This window comes from Tiliqua scincoides, chromosome 2, assembly GCF_035046505.1.
Source record: "Tiliqua scincoides isolate rTilSci1 chromosome 2, rTilSci1.hap2, whole genome shotgun sequence".
Lineage (NCBI taxonomy): Eukaryota > Metazoa > Chordata > Lepidosauria > Squamata > Scincidae > Tiliqua > Tiliqua scincoides.
The window spans coordinates 190,517,078-190,528,035 of NC_089822.1; the positions used below are offsets into that span (position 1 = coordinate 190,517,078).

General features: G+C 42.2%; 1 protein-coding gene across 1 annotated transcript; it reads right to left on the bottom strand.

Annotated features, from left to right (window-relative positions):
- Positions 1 to 3,572: 3,572 nt before the first annotated feature.
- Positions 3,573 to 10,739, bottom strand: NME5 (NME/NM23 family member 5). The gene is made up of 5 exons (XM_066618056.1): positions 10,611 to 10,739; positions 7,113 to 7,318; positions 6,507 to 6,607; positions 4,968 to 5,086; positions 3,573 to 3,656 (listed from the first exon to the last, which is right to left on the bottom strand). Exons 1-5 carry the CDS (start codon positions 10,737 to 10,739, stop codon positions 3,573 to 3,575), a joined length of 639 nt encoding a protein of 212 aa, XP_066474153.1.
- Between the last annotated feature and the right edge of the window lie 219 nt (positions 10,740 to 10,958).

Below are 10,958 nucleotides of genomic sequence, written 5' to 3' on the forward strand. Positions count from 1 at the left end.
TTCAAAAGTATGAAGCTGTTCTTGTTTAAAGACATTAATGTTTTATTATTACTACTACGTATTGTTTAACACATGTTGGTATTTTTGTTTTATATTTGATTGCAAGCCACTTTAAACCACAACCTGCTGGAAAAGCCAGTTTAAAACCTTTTAAACAATAAAAGTAAATGATAAATATCCAGTTTCAAAGAAGAAGAAAAGACTAGTAAGTTTTGGAACAGTTCAGAATTGTTGAGTTTAGTATACATTTCTAATATGTAAAGCATGCATAGTATTGCACTCTAAGAATGAAAGTATTGAACTTGTCATTAATGGGACACCCATAATTTGAAAATTATGAAGAAATTACTGTCATCTCATGATTCCTGTGCTTCAGTCCTCCTTCCTTTCATTATATCAGAACTACTGCTCAGTGAGGATGTGGTGGTCTGAAAGGGGGAAAGAAAGATCAAGGAATAGACCCAATATATGTTTGTATATCTCTCCAATGTCAGACTGAATCCCAGATGGTTCAGGAGTCAGGTGATGTCTTTGAATTGACCAATCTCCAGCTGAGTACAGAAAGTAAAAGCAGTGTATGTGTTAAAAGATTTAGCCTGAACAGACTCCTATTTTTTTTTTGGACCCAGTGCAAAAACCACTCATGAAACTACTTTTCCATTAGATCTTTTGAAGAGTTTTATACATCACCATTCTGCAAGGGAGAATTGTTTGCAGTTTAGCAGAGGCCATTCTGAGGCCTGTAATGTTCTCATTATGGGCACCATCGTCCGTCTGCCCGTCCCCCATTTGTCTTCAAGCTGTTGTTCCTGCCCACTTGCCATTAACTGCCACCACAATGCTGAGAAAGGCAACAAGATGCTCCCCTCTGAGTGGATGGTCATGTGGCTCCATCATCAGCTAGCAGGGGGGTGGTATCAGCGCAATTTGGTCAGCAGCCATTCTCTCCCACACAATGCTTATCAATCAGGGCTCTGACATATTTGGGTCTCCAGGGGGCTGGATTCTGGAAGGCTGAGAATGTGCTGGGTTTGAATGAAAGTGAGAAGTCACTCTACATATGCAGATTATGGGCATGATAGGTAGAACCATGACCTTGTTTCAAGAAGAAGGTGCTTCACTTTCCAGGAACAGAATAATAAGGTAAAGATCATATTCTTGCATTTCTCCTTTTTTAACCCTTTTCAGTCAAATTCTGTAAGTTAACTGAAATCTCTCTCTCTCTGAATTTGGGTTGGGTGATTTTTTTAGTCTGTTGTGCAGTATCTTGAATACTATACCACTAAAAAGTGTTTTATAAAATACTTTCATAATAGTAGTGCCTGTTTGACTTCCTAGCCGATTTGTGAGCAACTAAGAAAGGAGCTTCTTTGCAGAGGCCTAGCTAGGTCATTTGACACCTGGGGCCCGTAAATTTTTGTCACCCCATATGACTTAATTAATTAATAATTAATTTATTATTAATAATTAATTATATTGTTTAATTAATTGATTCACTTTTTATACCACCCTTCCTCTAAGCAGCTCAGGATGGTGTACAGGGTTCCTCCCCTTATTTTGTCCTCACAACAACCCCGTGAGGTAGGTGACACAGAGATAGTAATAGTCATGACATGGAATGAATAACAATAATGGCCAGAAAATAAATGCAGCAGAGGTGTCGCTAGAGGGGGGGCAGTGCACTAAGTTTTGCAGAGAGCCTCCCTGCAGCTTGCAAGCAGCTCTTCCCCTCTCCTGGGGGTGGGGGTGGGGGAATGGCTCCGGAGGGGAGGAGCTGCTTGGAAGCTGCAGGGAGGCTCTCTACAAAACTTAGTGCACAGCCCTCCTCTAGCAATGCCTCTGAAATGCAGTGAATATTTCCCCACAAGCAATGGATGAAATTCTGCATCAAATGGTATATAACATGATGGTTTTATTCCTAAAAGCCACGATTTCCAGAATTTTGGTCACTAGGATGTCATCCCCCCCCCCCCCCGGATGTCTCATTGGCCTGTTTTGAGTTAAGGCAGTGGTTCTCAAACTTTTAACACTGGGACCCAGTTTTTAGAATGACAATCTGTTCAGGGCCCACCGGAAGTGATGTCATGGCTGGAAGTGACATCATCAAGCAAAATAAAATAATTATAAATAATTAAATTAAAGAAAAACATAAATAAGGGGAAGCCAGCCCTGTTTCACCAAGTGAATTTTCGCTGTAGCCTGCCTGCAATAACACCCCCCCCACACACACACATACACAGATAAAGCAGTAAGATTTTCAGCCTACCGCAGTGCCCACCTTACCAGCTCAAGCCTCTGGTTTATTCTTTTGGGGAGGCTGCCTTTTGGAGCATTTGTTGAGCACCACTTTCATCAGATGGGGACCATGCAGCTAGTCTTGCATTCCTCTTTGCCTGACTTGACCAGGAGCCAACGCACATTTGCTTGCAACCATGTGCAACCATGTGGCTTACTTTAGCTTTCCATAGGGCTCACTACATTCCTGTGCTTGGAGGGAGGGACTTCCTTCTTGGGTGTTTTTGGGGGGCTGTTTTCATTGGATAGGAACCATTCTGGTGTCATTGGATTCCTCTCAGCCTGCCCTTTCCGACGAACTATGGCAAATTTGCCTACTCATGAGTAAACATGCAATATGGTTCAGTTTCATTTTTCATAGGGTGCAATGCATTTTTTTATTTTGGGTTTTTTGGCAATAACTTTTGATGGAAAGGAGATATTTCAACGGTGTTTTGCATTGCATTCTGCTGGAAACTCCGCATCCAACGGTATATGGCATGATGGGGTTATTCCTAACGTTCGTGATGTTTGCAGTGTTGGGGCATTTGTGGTGTTACATCCCCCCAGGGTGGTACCTGGGGTGGACCGCCCCCCCCCGCCCCGCTAGCTACGCCACTGCTTCTTTGGTTAGAAAGGAATGCTGGGAGACATTCAAGCGTGGGGGAAGGCAGGGAGGGGGTGAAACTGGGCAAGGGGAAGGTGGGGAGGATGGCGGTTCAGGCTTAGGAGAGAGTGGGGACAACAGCAGAGACTGCTGCCACATGCTGTCCCACCACCCCTCCCCTGCACCTAAAAGTTCTACACAGGTTGACTCAGATCTGAGTCAACGATTGTACTGGTCCCATAGTGGCGCCAGGGCTTGACATAAGGTAAAGGGACAAGGAGAAACCTCCGGCTGCATCCCTGGCCCCACAGGACACAGTAGTAGCCATTTCAGCACCACTGTACCTCTGCATGGGCTGCTTGGATAGGATTGGGCTGCCCAATACATTGAAATAATTATGGATTTACAGCAGTATAAATGAAAACAATTACTTGTTAACTGACTGCAAAATGAAAACAGCTGAGGACAATATTTTAATCTTGCATACTATTTATCAACCACTATGTAAAGCAAGTTCAGATACAGCTACTTTAGTTTGTTCCATGCCATAAGAAAGTATGTCTTAGTTTACAATGACTTTAAGACTATTTCTCATTTAGTGTTACTATTTCTAAGACAAGATGTTATGAAAATATAAATATCTTTGACAGCTTTTTCACAAATTTAACATTTTGTTGCTAAATCTTCTTCCTCAAGGTTCTTCCACAATCATCACATCATGTTTCAGCTTAGGTGTGTTCGGATTATTTTCAACCAGCCAATCAGCCAGCCAAGTCTATAGCACAAAAAACAAACATTGAGTCTAAATCACTTTCATTTGGACACAACTTTAGGTAGTAGGAGGCATTCAAAATATACATCCTTTCCATATAGCATCCATTTCCATTTACCATCTCTCCCTTAATAATTCCAATTTCCTCCATGAATTTCAACAAGGGATTTCTTAAAACCCTACATCTAACTTAGGGCGCAATCCTATCCTGCGCTGGCAAAGAGGCTTGCGTTGTATCCAGCGCAGGATAGTGGCCAGAAGCAGCTTAGCCAGACGCAAGGGGAAACTTCCCCCTTATTCCTTATGGGTCTCCTCGGACTTGCACCACCTCTGGAGGTGGCACAAGTCCGAGCAGAGCAGAGCGATTTGAAGCCACTCCGTTCTCCCTGGGAACGGGGGTTGGGATCCGGCATAACTGCCAGATCCCAGCCCCACCTCCCTCTCCCCGCCCACCTCCTTCCTGCCTCCCCCCCCCCACCTACCTTTGCAGCTTGGTTGGCCCAGCTGGGCCAATGCAAGTCTCAGAGAGAAAGTCGGCATGGAGGCTTGTATCAGCCTCTGCAGTCTGGCACTTTTCGGAGTGCCAGCCTGGCTTCCCTTTGAGGAGGCGCAAATGTGCCTTATGGCACATCTGCAACCCTCCTGGGCCGGCGCAAGGGGTTTGTGCTGGCCCAAATCATTTCTAGGATTGCGCCCATACAATGATTCTCACTTTTGCTTCTGAAAATATACCTGTTTAAGAAGTTGCCAGGGAAGGAAGCAGTCAGTCTAGAGCAGCAATTTTCAAACTTTTTCATCTCATGGCACACTGACAAGGTACTAAAATTGTCAAGGCACACCATCGGTTTCTGACAATTGACAAGGCACACTGCACTGCTGGCAGGAGTTTGCATCCCACAGTGGTTCTGCTAACAACCAATCCCCCCCAAACCCCCACAGCACACCTACATTCATGACACACCAGTGTGCCAGGGCATAGTGGTTGAAAATGGCTGGTCTAGACTACTACTGACATATAAAGGATAATTGATGATGGATGTACTGGCTGGCTGGCACCATACTAAAAATGCAAATAGTGAAGTGTTGCTTTTATCAACTGCCAACTTTTCCTTTGTGCTTTCATTTTTAATGCAAAAAAAGACCAGTCCATCACAGGGCTGGACTCTGCTCCCAAAACCAGTATATGCACCAATTATGACCTCCAAAGAGCACTGCCAGTATATGCACCAAATTACTGCCAAAACCAGTATATGCACCAATTATGACCTCCAAAGAGCACTGCCTTTTAACAATAGCAGCCGCTGCGATACGTACAAAAGGATCTGATGGTTTCTTCTTACACAGTGCAGTAAGTCCTTTTAGTAGTGTAGGATTGACATAGCGGTTCAGATAATCCTTAGCAGCTTGCCCAACCAGGATTGGTTCAATAACCACTGGAAAAAGGAATTAAGATGTGTTAAAGCCTCTCAAAGCTTAATGCTTTTGCTTGTTCCCTTACAGTTACTACTGCCTAAAGTTTTTGTCTTTTTTTTTTAGTATACAAAAGCACTGTAGAGAGCAAATACATGGGCTTGCTTCTTCTGTTACTCAGTGTCAAGGAATGTTGCTTTGTCTCTAAAATTCTTACAATGAAAGTTATTCTAGAGAAACAAGCCATAGGATTCCAAATAACATGAACACAACATAACAAAAGGCCTTGAGGTTAAAATGAACCATAGGGACTGATTCCTTCGCACACTACTCACAGAGCAAAGCTGATTTAGGGTTATCTCACAAGGTCCTTGATCAAAGGGAAGGACTAAAATATAATCTACCCAACATATACAAGAGAGAACATCTATTATCTCCAAAGGAGTGGTCTGTATTGGCCACATTCAAGACTTATGGGGACATGTTTGAAAATGGTTCAACAATATAAATATTGTTAAACACACACATTCTACCAACTTTGTGCGTTTACAGGAGCTAGAAATCTGCACACACTCAACAACAGGGATTCATGCAACTGAACTAATAAAAGGTTGGATAACCCTATGCTCACTTGCAGAAAACAGACACACTGAGACAATCTTGTGCTCAGATATTGTTTATTTTGAAACTGTGATTACAATAAGCCAGGTTCAAACATCATGGCTTGTCCTGAATTCTAAGTAGTGGTAAAGTTATTCTTTTGCTTACATGCAGAGGGGAGGAGACGTTATATGATGCCAGGTTGAAATCCTGGCACCATAGTACATGTGAACAGGCCCATTATTTGAAAATGTTCAAATTTAATTTGCAGCACGGCTATGCATTATGTTTCTGTGTGTCCCTTGATGTGACTATCCATTACCACTCCCAGTGATATGTAGTTGGCAGAAACAATCCACATAAATGATTTTATGTATTAGAGAGTTAGGTTTTAAGTTGTTTCAAGAGCTCTGATTAAGTGTTGAAATCAATAAGACAAGTTAGTCATGATTAACTTAAACCTCATTAAACCATTTCTGCCCAATGTTGCATATACGCAACGGGGATCAAATGTGTACACCTGTGGGCTGGGCAAAAGTAGGTTAATTCAATGGGATTTAAACATGACTTTCTTTGGATACAACCCACTAAAAGTTTCTATGTATCTGGGACTGTAAATATCAAGAATATCTCACAGAGAAAAGAAAAAAATGCCCCAGCCAAAATATATGTTCTTTAAACAAATTTTAATCAATGCCGCTTCATTCCAGGATCAAAATACGGTGATAAAATATGGTGGCATAATATGGTTGTATGAAAATGAAAACTGTATTTAACTGAAAGGGGTGGGAAGGGAAATAGTGCTTCCCAGAGTAATGCACATTCTAGATGGCAATCATGTACCTTCAGGAAACATGAACCGGATTTCTCTTTCAGCTGAGGAAAAGCTGACGCTTCCATGAAGTCCATTTCTCAGATCATCTGTCCCATAGATAGCTCTTAAACTAAAAGCAATAAAGGTATGTTTTCACGTTTAATTACTGATACAATCATTAAATACTAATTAACTCAGTTTTGCCTTTTTTTGCATATTTAAAATCATTGCATATTGATCCATTAAATAGACAAAGTATGTTTTAAAACATGGGACTCATTGCCTTACCCCTTCCCCACTTTCCCCCTAGAAAACTATCCATTTCTCCAAAAACAAAAATCCACAGATGGGTCCAATATAGTACAAAGTCTTGTAGGAGACACCTTGGTAGGAATGATGAAGTACACTTGCAATACTGGTAAGACCTACATTTATGAGTTAAATAAAAGCTATAAATTAAGAATAAGAAAAGATGGCTTCGAATAATTTCAAACTGTACTGTCTTGATCTTACACTCATTTTGTAAAATAACGGTTGCATGACTGAAATGACTTCTGATCCCTGAGGGGGACTTCTGCTAACTTCAGCATGGCTATTTTGAAATATGGTTAAGTACAATGAACTGAGTAGGTTACCTGTCAGGATATGTTTCCTTGGCTACTATGCTATTTGACGGTCCAAGTAGGTCCTTCCAATATGAGATAGCACAATGTCGAGCAAGAACCATCACAATTATAGGCCCAGAGCTCATATATGCTGTTAAGTTAGGAAAGAACATTTTCCCATATTGTTCGACATAGAAGTTGCTACACTGCTCTGGGCTCAGCTGGAGTTTTCGTTTCTGTAAAACAAATTTTTAAAAATGAGGAAAGAAAAGTCTCCTAAAACCATTGCTACATGGTTGTCAAATACTAAGATTAACATTAACACACCTGCACATTATAGGTGCAGCCTATTTATCAGTGGATTTTCCATCCACAGATCTGGCTCAACGCAGGGCCCCCCAGACCTGCGTTGAGCCAGACTTGGCCCAATCTGAACCCTCCAAAGGCAACCAGAGCTTTGCCCTGGGCCTCAGAATGCCTTATAAGTGCAAAAAAGTCATTTCTGGTTTCCCAAGGGGGACCAGAAGTCGCCTTTTTTGTGCTCCAGGGCCATTTTGAAGCCCCCAGAGGCTGTGGATGGATATGCAATGCCTCTGGGGGCTTCAGAAAACCCTCCTGAGGCAACTGGAGCACAGATTTGCCTTCAGAGGATTTAAAGGTGCCAAAACGGCAGATTTCATTATCAGCAGTTTTCAGTATTCAAGGTTTTCTGTATCTGCAGGGAGAACAAGAATGGATCCCTCACGGATACCCAGGCACTACCTGTACAGTAGCTTACTCTTAAACAAGCTCTTTCATTTTATACTAGGGGTATTTGAAAATGGTTTTTTTTCCCACCAATATTTTATGCTTTGAAAGGCAGAAAGCAGCGTTAGGTGTTTTTAGTCAGTTCTCATTTCTATTAATCTTAAACATTTTGAAAGTGTACTATGTAGGTGAAACAGTATCAGCAGATGCAGCCACAATATTATTTCTAACTGGAAAAGTAATTATTTTAATTTCTGGAAAATATCTTAAAACGCCAAAATGTGGTGTTTTGTGTTTTTATTTGGATATTTTAAACACAAACTGTGGTGTTTGTGTTTTTATGTGTTTTTAACAAAAAACACATCTCTGTCTTTAGCATAACTCAGCTTGATCCAGTATAGACACTTACCTTCTTAAAAGACTTTTAACATGTAACAAAATGAAATGATGAGATCCTTATTTATTTGAACATAAGAACATAAGAACAGCCCCACTGGATCAGGCCATAGGCCCATCTAGTCCAGCTTCCTGTATCTCACAGCGGCCCACCAAATGCCCCAGGGAGCACACCAGATAACAAGAGACCTCATCCTGGTGTCCTCCCTTGCATCTGGCATTCTGACATAACCCATTTCTAAAATCAGGAGGTTGCACATACACATCATGGCTTGTACCCCGTATTGGATTTTTCCTCCAGAAACTTGTCCAATCCCCTTTTAAAGGCGTCCAGGCTAGACGCCATCACCACATCCTGTGGCAAATTCCACAGACCAACCACATGCTGAGTAAAGAAATATTTTCTTTTGTCTGTTCTAACTCTCCCAACACTCAATTTTAGTGGATGTCCCCTGGTTCTGGTGTTATGTGAGGATGCTTAGTTCCAGTTTCCACAAAGTATCAATGTTGGGATGGCAGAAGACCAGTCTCACAGTACAATCCTAACCTGCCCTGGAGCAGGCAGGCTGGTGGGGGGGGGGTCTGTCCCGCATCCAAGGCAGGATTGGGGCCCAAAGCGGCTCAGCCCAGGGCAAGGGAAACCCTAGGTAATGCCCCAGCAGCCCCAATGCAGCTACTTGGATCTGCACCACCTCAAGAGGTAGCACAGATCCAAGCAGCCCGGAGCCCAGACTGCCCAGGAATGGGGATAGGATCTGGCATAAGTGCTAGATCCTGGCCCTGCCCCTCTCATCTGCCACCTGCCCATGGGCCCACCTGCCGCCCACTCTCCCCCACTCCGAAACACCTTTCTCTCACCCTTCCACACACACCCGGACCCCTGCGCTGGCCTAGCTCAGCCAGGGCGGGCTTACTTTTGCCCTGGCCAAGCCGGGCTTGCATTAGCCTCCCTCCTCCTCTCCCGGAAAGTGCTTTACGGCACTTTTGCAACATTGGTGAGCTGGCACAAGGGACTTACATCAGCCCATCTCCAGGTAAGGATTACACTCATATTCTGATCATTAACCTTCCTCCTTTTCATGTCAATGCAGAAGCTATTGACAGCAGACTGAAGATATTCCCAAACTGGTTAATGAAACCAAGTGGGAATGGGCTGGGTCTTTTGAAGACCCTCAATTAAGCAATCACTGAGTAAAACCATCTGCTCTGGATGTAGATTTTCCTAAGTTCCAACCTTCTCTAGAGAAAGTTTTTAAGCAAGTGGTAACTCACTAGCTCCAAATACATCCAGACACTACCAGCCTTCTAGATAATTGCCAGTCTGCTTTTTAGTCTAGGTTTAGCACTGAGACTGCACTGGAGATTTTGAGCAATGATCTCCAATAATTGTAGATGACGGAGTTCAATAGGGGAATTAAAGTTGGTTCAGTTACAAGCTGGCCCATCCATAAGGACAACTGATACAATTACCTCAGGCAGCAGATTGGTAGGGGATGCCCAACTACTTGTCTTCACTGTCCCTCCTTCTCTTTCTGCTCCCTGAATTGGAAATAGGGGGCCAGAGAGGAAAAGGAAATGTGGAAGGGAGGAGAGTGCTGAGCCAGAATTTTAAAGAGCAGGAGGATCAGAGGCTGGCACATCATTGGGCAAAGCAGGCATCCTCAATGTTCACCCAGATGAGGCTATAATACATCAACTGACACCGGGGCATTCGCTCATAGTAAGTGTTCCTTATTGTTATTCTTGGTGCTTAAAAACATAACCCACAATGTATTACAATTTACAATGTAGTCTTACTCATATTGCCATTCAGATCTGATGCTATTACTTCAGCAACTGGAACGTGTTATGCTGAGAAACAACATAATGAAAAGATATATGGCTTGCTTGCAAAAGGAATATTGCATTTTTATTTTATTTTAAAGAGGTCACATTGGTGCAATTGCGGCATCTAGTGGTTTGTTACAAAAGTTCCTTTGTTACTACTACAAGTGGGTTACTTCCTCAGGAAATGCTGAATTTACATGGCTATGGAAGCAGAGAGAGACTGCAGTCTGATTTACACACTGGCACAGTTCCTTTGTTTTCAATTCAAGGCCATGAACAGTAACTTGCATGCAAATTCAAGCTAGACATAAATCTGTATACTAAGTTCAAGAACTATGATCCCTATATTCAAAAGATTAAGAAAGATACGAAATTCACTGTGAATGCTCCAGAACCATTTTGCTTGCAGAAAACATCAGAAAGAAGGAGGCTATAAAGGCTGCTCTGTTAAAAACTAAAAGGCTATAACTCTGTTACTCTGAAGCAGGGCCTCTAAAACCATATCAACATACTTTTAATTGCAGTGGGGTATGTAGAACATTTGTTATTCCATATTACCTGAACAATGGTGAATCCTGATCTGAGAATTATATCTTCTATTTCTGTTTCTTTATTAATGAGATCTGGTTTAATGATTGCCAGGGTTCTTTCCACATAAATCTGAGGGTCAGGCATTAGCATCTGCATTTTTGCTTAGAATATGAAAATCCAAGTCCTCTTTCTCACTGAAATGTATCAAATGCATTAATAATGCTCATTACATTTATTACAGGAAGAACGTTCGCCTGGGCACTTCACAGTAATCACTCCAAGGTTACTCTGTCTGGACACACAATCTTATACACATTTATTCAGAAATAAGTCCCACTGGCTTCTTACTGGGAAGTATGTTTAGGATTCTACCAT

Bases quoted from the DNA above. Each gene is read 5' to 3' on its own strand.
- NME5 (XM_066618056.1), bottom strand. From the start codon at position 10,739: ATGCAGATGCTAATGCCTGACCCTCAGATTTATGTGGAAAGAACCCTG. The intron at 5,087-6,506 runs GTACATGATTGC...TCCTTTTTCCAG, and splicing joins CCGGTTCATGTTTCCTGAAG to TGGTTATTGAACCAATCCTG. The intron at 3,657-4,967 runs GTACGTATCGCA...TTTGTGCTATAG, and splicing joins AGAAACCATCAGATCCTTTT to ACTTGGCTGGCTGATTGGCT.